Genomic DNA, 25,784 nt, shown 5'->3' with positions numbered 1-25,784 from the left:
AAGAACTCCTCATCCTATTGGTCCTACATTTAGGAACACTGTCTCTGTGACCTGATGGAAGCAACCAATTACAGCTTTAGGAATTTAGTCTTGTCTTTTAAATTTCATGACTAATAACGAAAAATTTAACACATAATCCTCTTTTAGGGATCTTTTGATTTGAAGAATGGAACAAAATTCTAAACTAAATTCATTCTAAACACATCTATTCCACTACTTCTGGCAATGTAGGATAGAAGTACATGTACATCAATAAGTTTCTCAATGTTGTCTTCCTGTGTTTTTATTGATTTATTTTTTTCATTTGTAAAGGCCATAAATCTATAATTATTTTGCTAATTATTTAAGCTGTTTTTTTTTGTTTTTTTTTTTAATTTGAGGCTCTGTTTTCTCTTTGGTATATTTCATATCCCCAACAAATCAATCCTTTGGTGCCAGGATACAGCTAAGTAAGCAGAAGCTTGTACGTGATAATTAAGTAATCATTCAAAAGCAATGACAGTGACAGAGGGGCAGGAAACATACACACTTCAAGAGTGAAGTGCATCTGTGTTCAATTCTGCATGACGTCCCTGCATACAGGTCATTAAGAGTTAATGACCAGTGTAGAGGGCAGCAAGCTGTGCTGCCATTCACCAAGGTGTCCCGCATGTGCATCCATGTGGAACCAGCACATGTTGAATTAATGGTTATAGTCGAGTTATTCTTAAGGTGTGTACGTGGAGTAGAGAGGCTCAGTGTTATAGTTATTAAACATTACATATAATTACAAGCGGTCCATTAAAACAAACAATGAGCAAACAAGGAGGCAGTGGTTCAGACATGTGTGACCCGGGGCGAGACGTCACATTAGTGCCAAGTGCGACGCTGCCGTGTCAGAGGCCTCAGTGGAACTCATTATGTCCCTGACGAGTGAGTGGACTATTTAGTCAAGCAGTTTGTGACAGGCCACATGACAGGCCTAATACCTCCCTCTGCAACTCAAACATCCAGCATACTGCCCCAAAATGCACCAGTTTTAATGAAAGAGAACATGACACTGTCTCCAGAAGACTGACAGCCACTCAGCGTTTCCAGTCGCTTAATGTGTCATTTTATAAAGAAGAGGAAGACAGGGATAGATTTGTCTTTCCCATTTGTTTCAACATTACTCCCACAGTTGTAGACGTATGATGTTGTGCAACCATTAGACTGCAACTAATGTTGAAACAAATTCTTAAAAAAGAAAAAAATAAAATAAAATAACCAGACTAAAATTAGACAATTTGCTGTAATGAGACAAAGTAATGACAATATTGTGCTGCAGGCTTTAAAAACAGAAATGCCTCATTATTAAAATTCAATGATTTTTGTTTGTACTTTTTAGAAAGAGCTTAAAATAATTTAGAAAACAGAACAGTTTTTTTTCCTATTTAGGTATGGGCATTTTTAAAAACAGTTAAAATATTAAAATACTTTTATAGACAAATGATTTTTATTTGTACTTTTTAGGAAGAGCTTAAAATCATATGGTAAACAGAACCATTTTTTTTGTATTTAGGTATGGACATTTTTAAAAGTTAAAATATTGAAATACTTTTACAGACAAATGATTTTTATTTGTACTTTTTAGAAAGCTTAAAATCATTTAGAAAACAGAACAGTTTTTTCCTGTTTAGGTATGGACATTTTTAAAAACAGTTAAAATATTGAAATACTTTTATAGACAAATTATTTTTATTTGTACTTTTTAGAAAGAGCTTAAAATCATTTAGAAAACAGAACAGTTTTTTCCTATTTAGGTATGGACATTTTTTAAAAACAGTTAAAATATTAAAATACTTTTATAGACAAATGAAAAACTATTATCATTATCATTATTATTATTATTATTATTATTATTATTATTATTGTAAATCAATAACCTGTTTAATTAAAGACCTTGTAATAAGCATTTGCTCTGTTTATGAACTACCAATTAAACTCCCACAGTGATCAGTGTTGTGTTTACTCATAGTGCTTGTGATTTTTTTTTTTTTTAGATCTGAATTTGTCATGAAGCACCTGATGTGACACTGTGAATGGAAAACTCGTCTTGCTTTATGAAAAGTCAAAATAAAACAAAAAAGTTAATGTCAACATTCAATGTTCAGGCTTGAAACTGAATGTTTGACAAAAAACAAAAAAACAGCGTAGTAAGCATGTGTGCAAGAGCTCGGACTCCTGGTGAAAGAGCTGTCAATCTATGAAAATGTAAAAAAGACAGCATGGCCAAAAGACCCATAAGGCTGTTAAATATAATCATATCAGCAGTGTCATGCTGGTAATGTCACTATAATATTCCTTCAAAACCACCCGTGTGGCATTCAGTGTCCATTTTCCTCTTTCATTTACAGTGAAGTCCATGTGAGCACTTACAAACCGAAGCCCATAACCCTGACTGTGACAGCTGAAGGCAGACAGCATCAAAGCCTGTGTTAAAAGAATGAAAGCAGCAAAGAAAAATAAAGCCTAGCATGATTAATATCTACTAGGAGTGTTGATGTGCTTAATTTTATTTATATAACAAACATAAAGCCTCTCTGCCTCATGTAGTCAATGTAATCCTCCCATGATCACTAACTGCTTTGTGATGTGGGCGGCATTGTCACACAAGGACGGCTAAGTAAAACGGGTAATGCCGTAATCCAGGGCGGCTGACTCACTGCGATGTGGATTAGCACGCAACATCCTACAGCGCTGAAACAAAGAGCGCGGAAAGAAAATACTCATCAGCAGAAATCCATCAGAGTCAATTGGCCACGTTTTTTATTTATTTATTTATTTACTTCACCCCTTTTTTGTTATGAACTGGGATGCTGGCTGTGCTGTGGGAGTCCAGCTATGACAAGAAACACAGGGGCTTACAGCTTTCATCGGCGTATGAAGTTAAAGACATCTGTGAAAGTTGATGCGAGAAGCAATTAGATATGAAGCTCCGTCATTCACTCCCTCTAAGGAGAATCTTTCACGTTCTGCCGATTAAATGGATCGCCGGACTGGAAGCGTGGCCCGTTTACTTTCCATTGGGGATACAGCAAAGTCTTTGGTGTGCTTTCTTTGTGACATATTGCTGAAGCTTGTCTTAATACGACACACAGGAATACATTGTTAAACATTGTTAGCACTGTAATAAAACAGAGGACATCTCAGGCAGACTGAAAAGTGAGAAGTGTGTTAGAGGTCAGGAAGAAGTTTGTCAGAACTAAAAAAAAAACGACTAAAATTAGCTGAATCAATTTATTCCAACCACTTAATCAGCATTCCTGTTGCTCTATCTGGATGTAGCCATGTAGTATTTTTTCAATCCAGGGATGTCAAACTCATTTTAGTTCAGGGGCCGCGATCTGAAATGGGCCGAACCAGTAAAACAATAATATAGGGCTAGGCATGTTAACGCGTTATTACAGCATTAACGCATTCATTAAATAACGCTGACAATTTTTTTTTAATCTCACGTTAATGCCGTTTTATTATAACTCCTACTATTCTGCTCCTGCTTGTGTGCGTGTAGAGATTAGCTTGGCAGATAGACAACAGGTTTCCCAAGAAAAGCCGGACACCCAAAACTTCTCTCCAAATCTTTTACTTGAGACTCACTGTAAAACTGCAACATACATACAAAATATGTGTCAGTTCTGTTCATTGCCTTAGTACATTTACATGGTATTATACATTTAAATGAATGGGAAAAAGATCACTAGCTCGATGCTAACTTGAAAGGGAAAATCCATAGACACACTAACGATTAGCATTTACAGATTAATTTAAGATTTACGTTTTTTTATCCAGCAACAAAGGTTCACATCAAGGATATTTTATACTATTCATTCTTACAAGAACTGAACATAAAATACTCACAGGCAAATGTTTTTCAGGCCATACAAACAGAGTGAAAGAAACATGTCTGTTAGTTCCTTCTTATGTCCGAACTGGCTACGGGAACACCGCAAGTAAAAAACATACGTTAGTGTAATTTATTCCAACCACTACAGGGCCCCCTTTGCTTGCTTTGAACAACTGAACATCATGGGTCACAGGAAGAGGGGGATGTTGAACAGGGTTGGTTTGCCAATCAGCATCATCATGCCTTTCAACCAATGACAGCATTTGGGGTGGGCTTAAGACTCCTGTCAGTCACTCACAACCAGAAATAAACTAGTGGGGACATAAACATGGAGAAAAGTACCGGTCTTTTACATGGACATTTTCATTTTAAATGTCTTCAAATGGTGGGGTTGAGAAGGACAAAGTTGTTTGCAAGCACTGCAATGTGGAATTATTTTTTTTATCATCCGAGTACTTCGAGTCTGAAATATCACTTAAAGGCAATACGCGCTGTTGATGCCGGCAACGCCCCCCCCCATAACTATGCAATTAATCGTGATTAATCGCAGAAACCCACACGATTAATTGCAATTAAAAATTTTAATCACTGCCCAGCACTTCAATAATAATGAAAAAAGTAAAAGTACATTATGAAAATGTGAACATCTACAAAGTTACCTTAAAAATCTGAATAACAAAAAACAAGCTGAAATGTCTTGAGAAAAACAAGTGTAATTTTAACAGTATTGTGCCTCAGTTGGGGCTACATGGTGGGTAGCACTTGTGACTCACAGCAAGAAGGTCCTGGGTTCGATTCCAACGCCAGTCGATGGGGATGGGACCCTTCTGGCAACGACGTCACAGCTGGGGATGGGGAAAACAATCCCAACCCCCCTCCACTATAGTGTAAAAATGCAAAGTTTCAGCTTGTTTTGCTAATGCTAATAAGTTGTCATGACATACTTTGAGTCACTATTGCCTTCTGACAAGGGTCAGTATATTAAAAAATTAAATAAGAGGTTGGATTGTTGTCCATACATTTTAAAAGACTGGGTCAATGATCTGACTCTGGCCTGAAGTGTCATTTACACACATCTTCTGCTACTTAATTTAGTCACCTGCTAAGGGACTATAGCACTTTTGCTATAGACATGATTAATTAAATTTAACATAATTTCAGTACCTGACATTAAATAGACAAATTAATTTGAATTAATGTTGTTGTTGGTCCAATATGACATGAGATTCTTTTAGCTTTGTTCAGAAACAAGCAATAGAAATGTCCTTCAGAGGGCCATATTTGATTTTATGCTTGGAATATATTAGAGCCAGCACTTTTTTTTTTTTTTTTTACATATACCATGCTCAGTAAAGAACTTGAATCAGTACTTCTACTTTTACCAGACTTTTGTACACAAGTATCTGTACTTCTACTTAGGTACTGAATATGTACTTTTGTACGTGTTGTGAGGAAATCTACATAAATTACAAATGTAGTACAAAGTTCACTAGCGCTTAAACAATTAATCTAATATTCCTGACACCCCTGACATAGTCTACGATTGTTTGGAAATGGTTCACATTACATTAAACTGACCTAAATGAAGTGCGGACTGCAGACATAAACATGTTATTGTTGGGTCCCATAATCTGCCAAACTCCTCTCTTCTGATAGCTTGAAGCCATTTTGTCCTCCTTTGTGGTTCTGTTTTATTATTTGGCAATTTGTAAAACTTTAATTGGTCATTTTATTGTTTATTTGCAGTGCAAAAGGGCACACAGCAACTCTTTGGCATTATGGCTAATGACAGAGACCGGTTTATGTTCCCTCTCGGCTCTAACCGGACGTGACATTTGTGGGCATTCCCGTTGTTGCCGACTGTATCTATAGATGTGAATGTGAGAGTGATGGGTTGTTTGTCTCTATTTATCTGTATGTTAACCCTCCCTTCACTCATGGAGGTGGGACAGGTTCCAGCGACTCCTGCGACCCTAGCAAGGTTATTATCGTTAACGAAAACTAACGAAATGATGAAAACTAGAATTGAAAAAAACATTTTCGTTAACTGAAATAAATAAAAACTATGAATAAAAGAAAAAAATTATAACTAACTGAAACTGTATTGTGTGTTTACAAAACTAACTAAAACGTATAACAATTATGTATAAAATTCCCTTCGTTTTCGTTTTTGTCAGTGTTGGATTGATATGAAATTGATTTATTTTGCTCTAGCAATTTTAGCTAGCGGCACCATACGACACTTCACGGTCCGTCACTTGTGGATTAGAGACATCTTCTGGTTCCCACTCTACCTGGAAACATGGAGACTAAAGTTGGGAGAAAGCAGCAGAGTCCTGTCTGGGATTTATTTGAATACGACAAAGAAGAAGAGAAAAGATACGACAAAACAAAAATTAATACTAAAACTAAACGAAAACTAAGCATTTAGAAAAAAATGAAAACTATTAAAAAAACTAGGAAAACTGCTCTAAAAACTAATTAAAACTAACTGAATAAGAGAAAAAAAGTCAAACTAAATAAAACTAAACTATAATGAAAAATCCAAAACGATTAGAACTTTGGACCCTAATGAGGATAAAGCAGGTTCAGATAATTAATGAATGAATGAATGCCTCAGTTTATCATTTACACATGTGCATTACAACATATCATAATGGATCTACAAATACACAAAACTTTTAGTAATGGACAGAATATTGGTAAAATTACACTGACTTATCTTACGACATTGTAGGTTATTCATTTTTGTTCAGGTTATTCAGTTTTTTCTCAGGTCGTCATTATTTATGGGTTGTTGTGTTTTACACCTAGTATTTTACTGGTCCTACCCACTTGAGATTGAATTGGTCTGTATGTGTAACCTGAACTGAAATAATTTTAACATCCTTGAATGCTAATATCAGTGTAATTTTTGCATTTCACAAATTCATCCCATGGGACCCTTTGGGGGGCTGGTTTTGGCCCATGGGCTAAGTGATAGATTGTCCTCTGTGGGTTCTAAATATGTCTCCCTACACAGTAGTCATAATGTTGTTAAGCCCGATTGTCAAGATGAAATGATTCACATTTACAAAAATCATTTTGGTTTCTCCCAAATGAAAACTGTAATAACTGCAATAACAACAGTGACATTAGTTTCTGTCTCACAGATTCATGCTCACATCACAGAAAATAGCTCAATTATATGCATTAAATGATAATGACAAAGCTGATGATGACTATTATTCTCTCATTTAGGCATCGCAGGAAACCCAGTGCTCTTCAATGAAAATGGAGACGCCCCTGGACGCTATGAAATCTACCAATACCAGATAAGAAACCGGACAGCTGAATACAAAGTCATCGGACACTGGACTGATCAGCTCCATCTCAACGTAAGCGTCACTTTTTCTATTCCACATGTAGAAAGGATTATGGCGTCCGTGTTGTATTTCATTTTTACAATCCAAATCTTTCTGCACTGCTGTGTGTCTGCTCACTAAAGTCTCTAAAAGCATTTGATGGTGGTTTGTGCCATCTTCAAAGGTGTAAATATCCAGAGGGTACTTTAAATGATTAACAGGGTGGACTGTGATGAAAAGAATCCAATGAAAGCTTAAGGACAGACGTATTTAATATCATCTCTCCAGACAGCATCACTGAATTCCAAAAACAATATTGTGGGCAGGGGGTGTGATGAAGTAACGGTATAATAACAGTAAATTACATAAAGGACCAAACAAATTATGTTGTGAGAAAATGAAGAGTAGGCCTTGGGCAAGCATAAGACATAACGACTGAACACATGAAGCAGCTTGAGAGCAGCTTTGTCTTCTTTACTACTTTCAACAACATGCGCTGGTAGGAAAAAACGTTAAAAAAAAAAAAAAGTGCGATTTCTACTGGGCACCTGCTGTGGAACGTGCCACATCTGAGTCTTAAGCTGGGCTGTATTTAATTAGTGTTCTTTGAGTTGTTAATTAAATGCACATTTAAACACAAATTTACAGGCTTTGGATGAACAACCACAATTGAGGAAAATTGATAACATAACATTAAAGAAAGCAGACCCGTTTGAAATGACAAATTTAATTTATCTTTACAAGTGTGTTTAGAAAATGGAAAAATCCTCAATGGAAAGTGGTACCCTGAAAATGTGTTTATTTTTCGCTTTGATCTTTGACAGCGAAGTATTGATTCTTGAACATAAACAGCTATTTACCGAAGCAAAAAATGAGAAACACGGTGTGAATCCCCTGCAGAGCAAACAAAGGGTTGGCATTTATTCCGTGTGTCTTGCCCTTCACATAATATGACCTCTCTCTGGAAAATTCTTCAGTATCTTGCAGGAATACTTCACCTGACCCTGAGCTTACCCTTAACTACCCCCCACCCAACTAAACAAAATATATAGCATCAAATAGCATGGGAGCACACAGATTTGTGCTTCAGTCCAGGTTCAAACACAAACACGACACAAAAAGTAACCACCGTTTAGACTGTCCTTGAGCTTTACGGGTGTAGGGTATCTTCAGGGATCAATAAGCATCACCGCCTCTACATGGCCCCCTCCCACAGGATACAGGAAGCTTAGTTCACTACATACTCATGTTGGTGTTTGTGTCATCTTTCACTCTACGTCCATTCATGTATGTTTGCACAGTGACAAGGACCTCGTCTCCAAAATGAAGCCAATACTGAAGTATGTTTAAGTTGTAATACCACTGATGGTCAGTAGGGGGGGATGGGGGGGACTCCAAGGCTCAATCCCAATTCATCTCTTACCCCTACCCCTTGAAACGGAGCTACAAGGGGTAGGGGTAGGGGATGAAACATTCCCCTATGAAATGGGACAACCATTCGCGACCTGTTACAGCAGTGTTTTTCAACCTTGGGGTCGGGACCCCACGTGGGGTCGCCTGGAATTCAAATGGGGTGGCCTGAAATTTCTAGTAATGGACAAAAATAAAAATAAAAAACTTACTAATAAAAAATATATGGTGAGTTGAGACAGATAATCACAATACATAAATGACATGACAAACTCTGAAGCTGAAACTGAAGCACTGTGGTACTGTTTATCTGTCAAATGTTCATTGTGGTCGGTTTCAGATGCTGCAGCTCTTTCATAATTCATACTTTGAGTTATTGTTTGTTCAGTATTAATTGTCAGCCTTGTAAATACAAGCTGGACTGACTGTACATATCCTGACCAAGGAAAATAAAATTCTCACTTTGTGCAGTAATCTACACCTGGCTTTTCTGCCTCCATCCATAATTTTATTTATTTATTTATTTATTTATTTATTTATTTATTTATTTATTTAACCTTTATTTGCCCAGGCAAGCAATTAAGAACAGATTCTTATTTACAAATGCAGCCTGATCAAAGAGCAATATACATTATATAGCATACATTTTTTATAAAATTAATGTTTATTTGCAATGTAGTATAGCACACTATTACATGATAAAAAATAATAATAATAATAATTTTAGCAAAAAAAAAAAAAAAAAAGGCTCCATTTTGAATGTCTGGGGTCACTAGAAATTTGTGATGTTAAAATGGGGTCACAAGCCAAAAAAGGTTGGGAACCACTGTGTTACAGGGTCAAAACACAGTATTTGAAATCTCTCTGACGGGACATTTTAGAGACAATCTGACAGTTTAGTGTTGTTAAATGACCCACATTTTTACTTTCAAATTCATTTTTGCTTCAGTTGGACCATAAGGGATTATCCAAAACAAGGAGCTACTTTATATTGACTTAAATGTTGGAATGGCAATCAATTAAAGTTCGCTCTCTGACGGGACATTACTGTGTTTTGACCCTTCATCATCAGTACTCATCGATGCCGCTATTAACATATGTGAAAAATTTGTTTCCGAAAGTATCCACCATGCCATCAGTAGCCGGAATCATCTCTGTTGCATGGGTTTTGGTCATCTTTTTGCAGCTATCAACTATAAACCTCACAAATGTGATCTATAACACATTGAAACGGCATCAAATGATTAAGTTGTTTACGAAGAAAACACATAGATTTGTGTGTTTCTTTCATCACACTGCTGCACTTTTTGGCTGTGTTTACTTCCATCTTGCCAATGATTCAAACAGAATTATGGGAAATTTCTCCTACCCCTCCATTCATAATGTGGTCCTGGAAAATCTCCGCCTTAGCCCTTCCCCTCCATCTAATTGACAATCGGGAGAACACTACCCTTTACACACAAAACCAAGGGGTAGGGGTAAGGGGGAGGGGCCAAGGGGCGAATTGGGATTCAGCCCAAAACATCCCTGAGTCTCATAGACTTACACTGAACTTCTACCTTAACTCAAAAATCTTTTTTTCCAGGACTCATTCCAGTCCCTTCCATTTTGTTTTGACCCACTAAAAGCTGATCTGGAAGTCCATCTGTAGAGTGTTCTTCTATTAATAAGATCTCAGGGCAAATCGAAGGCTTTAATACCTACTGTGTCAGGCTTTTATTTATTAATCGACAGCTTACTCACCTGCCGAGTCCACTTTCAGGATTTCTGGTTAAATTAGTAAAGTATATCTCCATTGTAGTTGTGGTTATTAGATTCCATTAACAACACTGTTAAATGACTTTATTTGGCAAATCCTGAATGAAATGTATTGTTTTACTGCACAGGTGTCAAACGTAAGGCCTGTGGGCCAAAAGTCCAATCTGGTCCATGGACAAAATTTGTGACACAATTACACTAAATGTACTAACAGTCATTTTAGTTCAGGTTCCACATTTAGCCCAATTCGATCTCAAGTGGGTAGGACTCGTGAAATACTATCATAACAACCTATAAATAATGACAATCCCAAATGTTTCTGTTTGTTTTAGTGCAACAAAAGGAAATTTACATACAAATCGTGGCATTTACAAACTAACCTTTCACAAAAAAAAGTGAATAACCCAAACAAATATGAACACCTTACAATGTCTTAAGAGAAATAAGTGCAATTTTAACAATGTTGTGTTATTTTTTATATGTTTTGTGTCTTTGTAGATTCACTTTGATATGTAAATTGTAATATACATGTGTAAATGATATACGAAGGCATAATATTGTTAAAACTGCACTTATTTTTCTTTAGACATTTCAGGTTGTTTGTGTTATTCAGACGTTCAAGGTAATTATGTAGCTGTAAATATTTTCATAATGTAATTTTACTTTTTTCGTTGTTTATTTTACTGGTCCAGCCCAGTTGAGATTATATTGAGTTGGATGTGGCCCCTGAACTAAAATTAGTTAGCTATTATTTATCATTTGCTCACCTCTGACCCATGGGCTTCCTGTAGTTTTACTCCTTTTGTCCAAATATGGTCACTTCTGGGACCAAATTGCAAACTACAGGCTCCAAAACAACAGTTTAGAAACCATGTCATAGTTCCCCTATACACTGATTATGTCCAGTCTATGTTCTGTAGGCATTATAGTTTGCATTATTTAAACAGAAGTTGCAAAAAGATCTACTAACTCCAACAAACTGCACCTCACAAGCTAATAAAACCAGTGAAGGCAAAGGTTTGCTTTTGCTGAACATAAATTCATAATAGAGTAGTAGAGGTTTATTTTCATCTTTGTTTACTTGTTTTCTCTCTAAACTTCAAACTGTGGAAAGGTCAAGGAAAAAACAGGTCTTCACACTATTTTGGGGTTTTCATATAGTTAGAGCTCACGTGTCTATAGCTACAGACAGTGACTCCTGGATTCACATTTCAGACTGCAAAATGTAATCGGATGCAGCAGGACATCCGGGTAATTTTGTCACACTGCAATTTGAGTAATATCTATGGGACATAATTAGTCTTTTTTTCTGGAATACTAAAGGATATAGTTGTATGAGTGGGAGGATGGGTATCGGATTCTCACAGTTACAATCCAAAGAATCCAATAGGATACATTCCACTTTACATTTTGGGGCATATATTCAGTAATATGTAGTGAAATACATTTTAAAAGTACCTGTCCCAAGGTTATAATAGTTTATGGATTTGTCATTATAGTTTTAGTTTTGACTTTTTTTTTCTCTAATTCAGTTAGTTTTAATTTGTTTTTAGAGCAGGTTTGCTAGTTTTTATTAGTTTTCTTTTTTTTTTTAAATGCTTAGTTTTAGTATTAGTTTTGTCAAATCTTTTATCTTCTTCGCCGTCATATTCCCATAAATCCCATCCAGGACTCTGCTTTCTCCCAACTTTAGTCTCCATGTTTCTAGGTAGAGTGAGGACGAGAAGACAACTATAAATGACAAGTGACGAGAAGTGATGGATCGTGATGTGTCGTACGGTGCTGCTAGCTAAAATTACTAGAGCAAAATAAATCGCTTTCATTTCAATCCGACATTGCCAAAGACAAAAACGAAGGGAATTTTATCCATCATTTTTATATGTTTTAGTTAGTTTTGTAAGCACACAATGCAGTTTCAGTTAGTGATCGTTTTTTCTTTTAATTGTAGTTTTTATTCATTTCAGTTAACGAAAATGTGTTTTCAATTCTAGTTTTCGTCATTTTGTTCATTTTCGTTAACGATAATAACCTTGACCGCTGTCTTTGTCTCTCAGGTTCGTTCGATGCAGTGGCCCGGCGGTGTCCGACAGATCCCTTCGTCAATCTGCAGTCAGCCCTGTCAACCCGGAGAGCGAAAGAAGATCGTAAAGGGCATCTCCTGCTGTTGGCTCTGTGAGCGGTGCGACGGCTACCAGTACCAGGCAGACACCTACACATGCAAGATGTGCCGCTTTGATTTGCGGCCCAATGAGAATCACACCGGCTGCGTTCCAATCCCCATTGTTAAACTGGAGTGGAGCTCTCCATGGGCAGTCATCCCTGTGCTCATTGCCGTTGTTGGCATCATGGCCACTTTGTTTGTGGTGGTTACATTCATACGGTACAATGACACTCCAATTGTGAAAGCATCGGGGCGAGAGCTGAGCTATGTGCTTCTAACTGGCATCTTCCTCTGCTACGCCACAACATTTCTGATGATTTCTACCCCCGACGTAGGAATCTGTTCCCTGAGGAGGATCTTCTTAGGTCTGGGCATGAGCATTAGCTACGCTGCCCTGCTCACCAAAACCAACCGTATTTACCGCATCTTTGATCAGGGCACCATGTCTGTGAGTGCACCCAGGTTCATTTCTCCAGCATCTCAGTTAGTTATCACATTCACGCTGGCTTCGGTGCAGCTGCTGGGCGTGTGCATCTGGTTTGTCGTTGATCCCTCCAAGGCCATCATAGATTATGAGGACCAGAGGACATCTAACCCTGTGCTGGCTCGAGGTCTGCTCAAGTGTGATATCTCTGATCTGTCTCTCATTTGCCTGCTGGGATACAGCATGCTGCTCATGGTCACCTGCACTGTCTACGCTATTAAAACCAGAGGGGTTCCGGAGACCTTCAACGAGGCCAAGCCCATTGGCTTTACTATGTACACCACCTGCATTATTTGGTTAGCATTCATCCCGATCTTCTTTGGCACTTCACAGTCCACAGAAAAGGTAAGCCTACAGTTGTTGCTTTAAAATTCATTTTGTCTGCCATTTTGCACGTAACTCATGGCAATGTTTCTAGAAAATCCTCACAGCATGACTCTAAAAGCAAAACATTAGCGATGCAGAGGAGAAAAAGAAACTATTCAGTTAAATACTGTATGTATGTTTTCACTTAGCTGTTTCAAGTATATCTGCTTTGGCAATTATTTATCCATCAGATACAATAGTGATTAATCATTTATAGATACGCATTTTACATAGAAACATTCACTAGAAGCCATTATATATAAAGAATTTTTCACCATTTGAAAATTTGAGACAATTTCATCACATATGATAATCAATTTTGAATACAGGATTGATGCATATTGTGATATTAATTCTACTTGCTTACTTCTTTTCTTCATTAGTCAGACTTTAACAATGCAGTTCAACACCCTGTAGAGGCATTTCTCAAGAGGAGATTCAAATATTTAGGTCCGCTTTTACACTTACATTTTTTTTTGTTTGATTTTTTTGGTTCTGAAAATCAAGTTAATGCAGGTTTTTACCCACAAAAATATTGTATTGAAATAATTCAAACTCACTGATGCTCCAACAACTTTGCACACTGACTTTTATGAGTGCATTCTGTAATAACTGCAGGCAGCATCCAAGTCTGTGACTCACATGTATATGACGGCTGTATGCCACAAAGTATTACAGTCCAATGAACTGTTTACACAAACACAAAGCTCACAGTCATATTCCCATGTCAAATCAATGTGCCCGACCTCATGAACCATAGACCTGGATCACATCCAGTGGGAGCACTGGGAGGCTACAGGTCAAGGGCTGTTCCAACAGGGACAATGGAAATGGCTGGGCTTGAAACACAGATTCAGAAGAGACAGTATGGGTACAAGGCCAAAAGGTACAACAATGACAAAGTGGAAATGTGTAGATCCAGTTGAAAGAGGTCTTTGGCTGTGTAACAAAAGGAGCTCAGTGGCTACAAGAGAGGACAGCGGTGAGGGAAAAGCCTCATGCTGGCATGGACATTATCAAGCAGTGCCAGTGTGAGTCTGACAGATGCAACAAATTAATCCTTACCTCCTTCCCTTTGGGATTAAACTAAACAATTCATCAAAATGCTGGCCTGGAAAACTGGCTGTGATAGTTACCTTTGTGGAACACATTCTTGAGAGACCGACTGTGTGCATTGTGTCGCGCTCAGCATCCAAAAATAATTTCTATAGTCTACAGTGTTGCAGATTTTCTGCATATGACTGTGCAGCCAATTGACCTACATTAATAATGCACTATGCCACCAACAGCACAATGAGGAAAACTGAAACTGCTACGAATATGTCATTATGAGTTTACACACGTGTGTGTACATATACATACAGATACACATTGACATTTAAAGTAACTGTTACACCATAAACAGTGGTTACCGCTTGTTTTATGTAACACTTACTGAAATGTCAACCAGTACCACTACACACTTCTGATCTTGATGAGGAGAAAAAAAAACAGTTCAAGTGTAAAATCTACATTATTTTTAAATGAGAGTGTTGCATGTCTTAAGTCACATGTCAACATCAGCCAAGGATATCAGCGGGTTCTTTGTTTAATCACTCTATCTCCTCTCTCTGAAGATGAAAGAGAATTATACAATCAAGCAGCGATTGAACAGCTTTTTTGGAGGATGAGGTAATCCATTATCTAGCATGGCTCTGAATAGTAAAACAGAAGAGCAAAGTCCTACTTTAGTTCCCCTCTCCATACCTAAGATGAATGCAATTTACAAACCCTAAGTAACTACTCTCTCATAAGGCTCTTTTGCACAAGTGTTGTTACTTTCTTCTGTAGAACACTAAACACACAACAGCTGAAAGATAGTTCCTCTTTCATCATTTAGAAAAGTTTTATCATTACCCTGAGCTATGTTAAGGTAAGACATAAAATGGAACACAAAATGGAAATTTTGCTTCAGGGAAGTGTCCTACATTTTTCATTCCTCATTTAATTGAGAATAATCATATATAATATATAACAAACTCTTAATTTAGCTCACATTCTTATGGCTTGGTCTAGTTAGACTGTGCTTCTGTTTTGTTTTGTTTTTTTGTTGCTGCAGACCAGGACTTTCCAAACGATTTCAGTTCAACAATTCTCCCTGGGGCCCAAAGTTACATGAAATGCATTATAAATTGCCATAACATCTGAATTTTGTACAGACTATTCCACAGTTAATGTTGACTAAATGCACTGAGCAGCCTAGTACACAGTGGAAACAAGCCATTGAGTCACATAGTCTAATATTAGTTGTAATGTAGTATATGTAGTCAACAACTACCAGACAGTCTATTCTAATGCGAACCGACATATGTTTAAAAAAAAGAAAAAGATAGTAAAAAACAGTTCCTGTAAAATGTCATCTTTGCACAAGAAAACTTCCTTCTTTGAGACTTTTCATGCTTTCATTACTGAACACCTCTCCACATAAAACACACAAGGACTCTCCACTGAATTTTTAAATCCTTTGGTGAAGCCAATATCTAGAAAGTGTTTATTGTATTTTTATCTCAATGTCATTCACAAGATTTAGGGTCAGCATTGCCAGATGAAAAATGTTAAAGAATTGGACCAGAGGTTTAAAATTGCAGACAGGAGGAGACTTGACAGACAGATCAGGAAGACCAGTTCTGTCCTGGGTAGCCCCTTGACACAGTGCAGGTAGTGGGAGATAGAAGGATGATAGCTGAACTATCCTCCCTGTTGAACAATGTGCCTCACCCCGTGCATGACGTTCTGAAGTCACTGGGAAGCTCCTTCAGTGACAGACTGCATCACCATAAGTGTGTGAACGAGTGGTACCACAGGATCTTCTGTCCTGCTGTGGTCAGACTTTACCAGCACTGCGTCCAGTAGAACACACACATCTACACACCTACTGAGTGTGTGCTACTTTTTTTTTCCCCTTTAAATATTATATATACTCTATATTTCTAACTTTAATCCTTATTTTTAATATTACCATCCCTATGCTGCTGTTGCACTGCAACTTTCCCCACTGTGGCAAATATTTAATAATACATAAAATAATATGTATTTAATAGAACATACTTAAGGCCTGGTATTGTCCTGCTGAAAGAACCACAGACTTCCCAGGATGTCAATGTAATGACAGTATATGCCTCTGTAAAATTCAGTCTATGCAGTCACACCTATGGTACCATCACATGTCTGCCATGTGGGCACTGATGCAGCCCCAGACCATCACAGATGCTGCTTTTGCATCTTAAGCTGATCTTGATGGTCTTTTTCGTTTTTGTTATATGATGGTTAATTGGTTAATCTAAATTGCTCATAGGTGTGAATGTGAGTGATTGGTTGTTCGTTTCTACATGTCAACCCTGTGATTGCAACGAACTGGCGACACATCCAGAGTGTACCCCGCCTTTGCCCATAGGGAGCAGGGATAGGCTCCAGCACCCCTGCAACCCTCTGGAGGACTAAACAGCTCAGAAGATGAAAAAAAAAACATGTGCAAGCAAGAATGTGGTCTCACCTGATTCAACACACTTTCTTGGTCCATCTGGGATTAAGGGGCATTTATATAGACACAACAACTGACTGTTTTAATTGTAAGTGGTTTCCAAAGTACTACATGTTCCAACTTTTCTGAACTGGTTTGTAAATCTGATAACTCTATCCAGAGAGAGAGGATGACAAATCATGACTGATCATGTTGTCAGGTCCTAGAGCACAGCACACAACATCTGAGCCCAACCTGTGACCCAGTTTGGGTGCAGACACTAAGCAGCAGTAGACTGCCTTCACTACTTAAGTGGGTTGTTTTACAGTGTTAGACCTCATGTAAAAAAAAAACCTGACTTATTCTGTGAGCTGTTACATAAACAATGTTCTTATTTAAGGAATTAACATGTCAAAGCAAACACACCTCATAATCATCGTACTGTAAATGACAAGGCCTCATAAAGCCTCATAGCCCACGCTGACACGTCTTTCAGAGCAATTAAATGCTCCACTTCCCCGGGTCTTGATTTACCTTATCTAGCCGCCTATGCGCTCATCACCAGTTTACAGCGGGCCTCTGCCTCAGCAGTACAGGCACAGTCATTTATTTGTCATCTGGTGCCAGGATAAATGTAACAAATGCCATGGGAGGCTCTCTCTATCATTCAAACAGGGACATCTGGTCTATCTATAGAGCATGATCACCCAGCTTTATGCTAGCTTCAGGAATAGATGTGACACCTGCTTACCTGAAGAAACAGTCTAAATCAGGGGCTGTCTCAAAGACAGAAGCAGGAGGAGGGATCCTGGACAATAGCATGCATGGCAATGAGACTTCAGCACAATAGACTGGGTTCAAATTCAATCAGCCCACACAAAGAAGTCCTGCCATTATAATGCTTGAATGGGCTGATGAATTGAACGGTGTTGTTTATTTCTCTATGAAGTCTCCATCACACTATTGATGCTGTCAACTCAACAACAACAAAAAAAAACTGTTGTTACTGCGCTAGTCAGACAAAGTGGGAGTTCAACGAGACCAGATGTCAGACAGGAGTGTGCTTGTGATGGTGTCTGCTCTGTGTTTATACCTATTACCTGTTACCACCCCCAAGTCCTTTCCATTTCTCTCTTTGTCTCTCTCCTTTCAGTTCTAAGACAAACAGCATTATTCACAGTAGTGTCCCGCAGGCTCAATAATACATAATGAAGATTGATGCTACATTGCAAAGGGAGCTAGGCAACATCTTGGACTTCAGAGAGCAGTTGCTGCGTTCATTAGGCCTACAGCACTGCAGCGGTCTAGGTCTCGGTTGTTGACCTCTGGGTACTCCAATAATGGTTGAACAGGCAGTAAAGCTAATCAAGGCCAAAAGAGTGTGATCTTTATAAATGACAGTCTCCCATGAGGCTACATTATTGTGTCCCCTAAGGCTTCTGTTTGTTTATTAGCTTAATTAGTTTGCAATTATAGTGCAATTCACATGCAGCAAGCCGCTCTGCTGAATGTTTCCTTAGCCCGCTGAGAAAGGGGAATTATACAGTTTCAATGAATATGATCGTTTACATCCTGGAGCACAATCTCTCTAGAGTCTTGATTGAAAATAGAATCTGTTTACATTTATTAACCCTCATATTGATCTTAACAGTTATCACAGATGCCATTGCTCAGTTGTTGTGCACTCTGCATGCGGTGACATGGGATGTTTCTTTTTTTAATCATGCTGTATACACACTGCTATACCTGTGCATCCAATTTAGTCATTAAAGCTCTCACACGTTGCTTCCTCTGTGATATTTTCCGTCAGGCAGGCTCTGTCGATGGCAACATGATGATAGGTATGCAGGGTTATAGAGCGGCATGTTTTTATGAGCTTCATTTGTGCACAGTCAGGTGCAATAGTCAAGAATAAATAAATAAATAAATAAATAAACGGCCTGGACGCTGAAGTGGTTCTGACACAGAAAACAGGACTGTGTTGATAAGCGAATCCATGGTGCAGCACAGTAGAAAAGGAGTTTGTTTTGTCCCAGTAGAGCCTTGGATATCTGCTTAAGTATACCACAGAAACTTATATTGATTTAACTGATCAATACTAAGGGCCCCTTTACACAGCACGGAGATTGTTGGGTGACCATTGAGCGATCAAAAATTGTCCTGATCTGTCAACGATCTCCTAAGCCTCGAAAAAGCCGTTTCTGTGTAAATGTTTGGGAGGTCCTTGTACGCTCATTGTGTCTTTGGCCCCCTACTTTAACCTGTCTGGTCAGTCGGATCAGGCGGGGGGGGGGCATCGAGATTGTCGTACACATTCCCTCATTGATCTCTCAACCATCTCTACCTTTGGGGTGGCAAAATTTGGCGTTCATTGAAAGATTGCCAAGAGATCATTGGGAGATCGATGAGATCATTGAGGGCTCCTTGAGCAGTCGTTGAGAGATCGCTTCCCTTGGCCATCGTTGAGAGATTGTTTTGGACCAAGTCAAAACTTTGAGGAGACTGTGGCGACCGTGGAGATCACTGGAAGATAATTGAGAGATTATTGAAAGATCTGGCCATTTTTTTCATCGCTCAACGATTTCTCAATGATCGCCACCCCTGTGTAAAGGAGGTTTAACCGTTTTCAGGCATGTTGTAGGTTAAATATGTGACAAATACTCACCTGGTACACATGTATGTTGCATTTACATCTTGACAAAATGACGTAGTCTGGATGTAAACATGTTGCAGCTATTGGAAGAGGAAAGTGGCTGGAAATATACTGCGCATCACTCTCCTTATGCTGTGGTATGTTTGAGTGGAAGGTTATATGAACCAAAGAAGATGGTGTGTGGTGGCTGGTATTAAAGGGGGGGGGGCAGGCACAAGGGAGGCAGTTATGAATTTGTGTGCAGGGTCAAACTTTTATTGTTTAAGTCAGGTGATAATTATGGATGCACCAATTCCAATACAAGTATCGGGCATCGGCTTCGATATTCAGTGTGTGTACATGTACTCGTACTCATAAAGTAATCCAATACAACTGCAGCGATACCACTTACAGCTGCGTGACATTCACAGTTAAGTGCAGCAGGTATGAGGCGGATGAATGTGTGGGGAGTGTGAAGAGTGTGGAGATTTTTCAAAATACATGACAGTGACAAAAGTAACGCTGATTGCAAGTAACGTCAAAGACACAGACGGATATGGACGCAGCGTTCTGTCCGTCCTCTGTGTACGTTCCATCCGTTTTCCAGGTGCTACCAGTGGGAACCATGGAGGTAGAGGATCTGTTCAAAGAGCCATTGTGTGAGTTACAGAAAAACTACTGATAGATTAATGACAACTTCCCAGGGCTCGGCCAATTTCCATCCTACGTATAATACTATGGGGGTACGGAGCGGTGCGGACCACCACCAGCGGAAGTGAAAACGAAACTTATCGCTCATTTATCTTTTCTCTACCTACTGAAACTAAGCTTTTAAACCTTACCAGCGAAAACACTGCAACATTAGTATCACATTAGTGTTGCCTTTGTCGTCTCCATGTTTATTATTACTGACTTTCTTCGTCTCAAAAAACTTTACTCTTCTTCGTGGTATTTGTCCAGTATGGTTAATTTAGAGTGGCGCCCCCTGGTGGATTAATTGAGAAACACTCATTCCAACACAATAAATGTCAGTAGCAGTACTTTGTTCCAGTCAGACTAATGACAATGACAATAAAGCACATTTACAAAAGGAACTAAGAACTCGAACGGGAGTATTAAGTACTCATATCGGTACTCGGTATTGGCAAGTACTCAAATGTAAGTACTTGTACTTGTACTCGGTCTGGAATAAAGTGGTATCGGTGCATCCCTAGTGATAATGCTTCTCATAAACCCTTGATATTAATGTGCGAAACAAGTACATCTCATCTGTATTCTGGTATGAATATGAAGCTACAAAGAAGAAAATATTAGTTTTGTGTCTTGTGTACCTCACACAGCAAGCCCACAATTTATCCACTAGATTAATTACCAGTCAGGTGCTGTTGTTGGGTCCTATGTTACCTATGTAGCCAAATTGACCTGAAGTCCTTGTGTAAAACAGAGGTGGGGGATAAATGTGCATAATGGGCTAAACAGGGCAAGATTTTACTACCTGTGACATCTGGAGCAGGTTAATCCTCTGCTTTACATTCATTGTGGAGTCTTGAAAGTGTCTGTATTTCACTCGAGGCAACTCGGCAACCCAGTGAAAATTTATCCAATCACATAAGGACAAGAAAAATAAAACAATTCAGATTGGCCAGGGCCGGTTTGTCAGTCCTCCAATGAGAAGAACATAGTGAACATATTCAGATAGAAATGAACTAAATTAATAAAAGCTGAAATAAACTACAGGATAGAGGACAAGTACTATACTTAATAATTGAAATATTTTTACTTCAGATACAACAGGTAGTTTGTGTCTATATATATTATTTTTGTTTTGATTTAGCATTGTCTTTCTTGTCACCTGCCTAGGGACTATAGGTGGAAATTAGCACTGTTGCAACAATCTGGCATATTTACAGCTGCAGTTGTTGTAGATGTTCATCAATATGCACAATCCCTAATTAATTAATTAATTAACTAACCCTTTCATGCATAGTGGTCACTACAGTGGACAGCTGTTCAAAGCTCTTCTCTTGTATATTCATGGATTTTGTTGTTTTAGTTCCATATCAGCCAACACACTGGACACTTCTGCATCATCCCATACCATTCATACCATTACTGTAACTTTGCTGTTCTAGATAAACCGGATCTGCAGTAACATGTTTGAGTGTTGAAGGGGGGGGGTTTAAATAAATTATACTTTCTCCCACTCCTTTTCGAATGTGCAAATGAGGTCATGTATATGTATAAGTTTTGTTTTTGTTTTTTTGTTGTCTTCCATGACCTCTTACTTTCTGTTTAATTTCGAAAGACTAAGTAAGATTACTTTGTCTTGCTGCATATTCGAAATAAACTAAACTAAAAAAATAAAATAAAATCAATTGCTTGTTATTGTTACTAAACTGCAATTAACTTTTTTTTTTTTTTTAAAAGTTGGGGTTTTTATGCATATTATTTCCATGAAGTGAGTAGTGACTTGTATTTGAGTTTGTTAAAATGTGAGAAAACAGCAGGTTAGCAGCATTAAAAGTGTTTTTATTTCATAGTTTTCACGCAATATATCAGTAAATCCATGTTTTTTGCTTCCAAAATTAAACGTATGGTGTCAAGCGGACATTTTTGGAACGCCATGAAAAATAGGTTCATAAGAAAATTTATAGTCGCATTGTTTTTTTCATGCCTAAAGAGGAATAAAAACACTCAGGAAATAAATGTTGATTAAGGTTCTCATAATTCATGCATGAAAGGGTTAATGTTGCTGGGCCCAGTTATAATGATTCTTCAGAGTCTAATAAAAATATTTTATATTATATTATGATATTATTATATTTATACCCAAGGGCGCTGCTACCAATTTTGTGCTGCATGGAAGCATAATCGCTGTGGACCCTACAAAAACTGACTATCTTCTCAGTCTGTCAGACCGGTGTGTGGGGGGTATGTACGTGGGGGTGTGCTCCATAAAGAACCTAACTTACAATACTGTCAAAATGAAAATGAAACTTAATATGCTTTTGACGTTTGCCTCCCAACTTGTACAGCGGATCTTACACCAAATTTTCACAACTTCTAATTCCACTGGGCTCCTTCCGCTGCTCTATGGACCCCCCACAAATACTGGGCCCCATGAATTTGTCATATTTACACCCCCTTATTGGCACCCCAGTTTATGCCCTTTAAGTTGTATAAGGTGACTACAATGATAACAAGCCTGCTGTCTCATTCTGTGTTTTGTTTAAAAACATATCAGTATGCCACAAAACGTCTATGAAATAATAGCCCAGCATCATTTAGGTGTGACTGTCCCATGTTTCAACAGCAATACCAGTCACTCATGTCTTATTGTATTTCTGACACAGTAGCTGATATAAGTGTGTTTTCAGTGTCCAGTAATCAATAAAATTGTCATTTTCAAACAGAACTCTGCAGCATTTAACTGCAAGCACCTCCACACCGGCCAGAACTGAAATCTATCAGAATTTAAAAACCAACCATTTTGCATATATTCACACTGCTGTACTACTTGATATATTATTATATTGATTTCAGCTCACTCAGCCATGTTTCACATTATATTAATTCAGCTCCATTTTTCATTCTTTTACTCAGTGTCTGGCTTTGTGACTTTGGAAATGGCTATTCTTGGGTGAAAAGGAAAAGAACATTTTTTTTTTCTGTTTATGTGAGTAACAGCTTGGTTTCAACAGTCAGTCCCTAAGGCGGCTCTGACCAAGCCGAGAGTAGTTCACTGGTTAACACACCCTACAGCTGGGAGGGGACCACTGCAGCTGTCCCTCTATCATATAGCCCCCCCGTTCGCCATTCTTCACTCCAGCCAGCACATCCCACATGGTATGAGGATTCACTGACATGAAACACAGCCAGTCTTGAGGCAAAGCACTGTGAAGAGTCACAAATAATAAAAACAAACCAGATATTTATGCAGAGGCCACATCTGGGATGTTGAATGTTATTCTGTGTTGATGAGAAAACCAGCAGGAACCTACAGAGGTAGATCAGAGAAGGGAATACACTGAAGGAACTGTAAAATACAACAAAGTGCTGATCAATATATTAAAATAATTTGATTAAATGAAGTTTTGGTTTCAGAAAATGCCTAAAAATTATCACCCAAATTGTGAAACTGGGGATTATTCTACTGGAGACCTTTTTTCCCGACAAAAATGCACATTGTTTCTTGTAATATATTCATTGTGAATGTTTATTCAATCATGTACAGCATCTAGATTTGATATAGTGTAGTCTTGAGTAATGTTTTGTGTTTGGTTCATGTAGCCAGAAATTAATTGATTAAAATTGTAAATCATACATAACATTGAAAAAAAAACAAAAAGATGGGAAAAAAAAAAAAAAAAAAAGCATTAAAGTTGTTGGCCATATGTCGTAGCTCTAATATAATGTAAAATATTCAGGTTAAGGTATAAAATCTATGTGAATTAGACTTAAGTAGTTGATTCTAAAGTTACATATGCACGTGTTGACAAGTCGTTTTTATTTGCTCATAAAGATGACAAAAAATATCACTGTAAAGCAGCTGTTTTGGTTGTCTGTACACAATAATATTTACATATATACAGGATTTCCATGTTTTGTTACTTGTACAAAGAATGTATTTTTTTCTCTCAGCTTGATAACACAAACTTACGGCAATGATTTTCATTTGACTTAGTGAATTGTGAGGGACGGGCCAAGGATGGATCCAGGGCATAGTATAAGAATTAATGTAATGAATCAAGTTTTTGCTTTCTAAAAATCAGGAAAAATCCTTATATCACAAAATCAAAATGAGTGCTTCTTCTGGAGGATTACTTGTAACACTACTTAAGTCAACAGCTGCCTTACCTGTAAATAATAGTGTACATTACTTTGCACTTTAATTTATTGTATTTATTTTTCACGTGCTGTTTTTAATCCCTGTTGTTAGCTGCTATGACCACATAATTTCCCTCTGGGGATTAATAGAGTTATAGGTGCCGTATGCATAGTTTGTGTAATTGATGGCAATTTCAGTTCTGTTATTAATTAGTGATTAGTAATTGTATAATTTAACTGTATTTAAAAAGGTCTTACATGATTGTAATTTAATATTTGCATTATTATTTGCACGGTCATGGTATTTTGGTTATTTCATGTCAATGTACTGACAAGTTGCTAAGGATGAAAATAAGAGCCTGTAGCTTTAAGACGGTCCGGTGAGCTTGGGGGTGTTTACTCGGACCGAGTGAATGAATTCGTACATATTTAAACTGTGTTTTGGACAGAAAACATAGGCAGTGAATTCCTGTATGTATTTCATTTTTTATATTTTGTATTTTGTTCAATAAATCTGAGAAGACGAACTTTTGTGGAGGACACTTGTAGGTTTATTGGAAAACTGACAAGTCTTCTGATTCTGATTCTTGCTCAAAAAAAAAAAGAAGAAAAAAAACCTCAAAATACAATGTACTTATAATATATCCATTGTGCATATGTTCAGCCTATCACTGGTGCTTTATTTTATTTGAAATTATTTTAATTTTTTGACTAAAAGTACATGTTGTTACCTGTCCGAGTGCTGCTTTGTGTTGTTGTTGTTGTAGTCCGGCTCTCTAAAAGTACTCAGCCAGAATAAGAGTGAATACAAACATTGTATCGTGTCAGGAATGTCATTCTCCCTCCCTTTTTTATCTGTGTGTTATCACTTTGAAGTTCTCCTTTGTTCTGTGAAAGAACAACAATATCTGACTGAACTGCAACTGCATTTTGAATATGGAAAGATTGACAAAGACACGTCTTTTTACATGTAGTTTTCTTTTGTTGTGGGATTTAGTCTTTCATACCACGACATGCTTCCTGATTTGCACGTTCCGTAAAAACAACTTCTTTCCCAACACTGTTTTGGAAATGCAGCATCCTGCCCTCACCCACCCACCCATAAATTATAACTTGCAGACTCTATCCCTGTTCCAGAACAATAGTGGGGTGCCAGATCTATCTACAGCGTTGGCACAGGGTTTACAAAGTGTGTAGCGGAGGCGATTTCTCACAGACTGCAAGGGAAGCTTGGCTTCCCCCAAAATTACGAAAATTAAATGGTTAAATATGTTCGGTTGTGTTGACATTTCATTGACTACAAATGTGTTAGAACATGTTCATCTCACAGATGAGTTTGTTTAGAATCAGCTTTATCACAAATCAGCGGACTCGATGTTATTCACTTCTCATACATTCCCGTTGCGCTGTTTTCTCATTCGATCTCTGTTCAGTGCAT

General features: G+C 37.8%; 1 protein-coding gene across 1 annotated transcript in view; it reads left to right on the top strand.

Annotated features, from left to right (window-relative positions):
* LOC115419066 (metabotropic glutamate receptor 4-like) overlaps window positions 1-25,784 on the top strand; it is a 371,136-nt gene that overhangs the window by 323,031 nt on the left and 22,321 nt on the right. The window contains exons 8-9 of the mRNA XM_030133682.1: window positions 7,106-7,242; window positions 12,432-13,367. Of these exons, the coding sequence (XP_029989542.1) occupies window positions 7,106-7,242; window positions 12,432-13,367 (1,073 nt within the window). The remainder of the gene's footprint in view (window positions 1-7,105; window positions 7,243-12,431; window positions 13,368-25,784) is intronic.

Source organism: Sphaeramia orbicularis, chromosome 5 (genome assembly GCF_902148855.1).
Source record: "Sphaeramia orbicularis chromosome 5, fSphaOr1.1, whole genome shotgun sequence".
Lineage (NCBI taxonomy): Eukaryota > Metazoa > Chordata > Actinopteri > Kurtiformes > Apogonidae > Sphaeramia > Sphaeramia orbicularis.
This window is presented reverse-complemented; position numbering and strand designations above follow the sequence as displayed.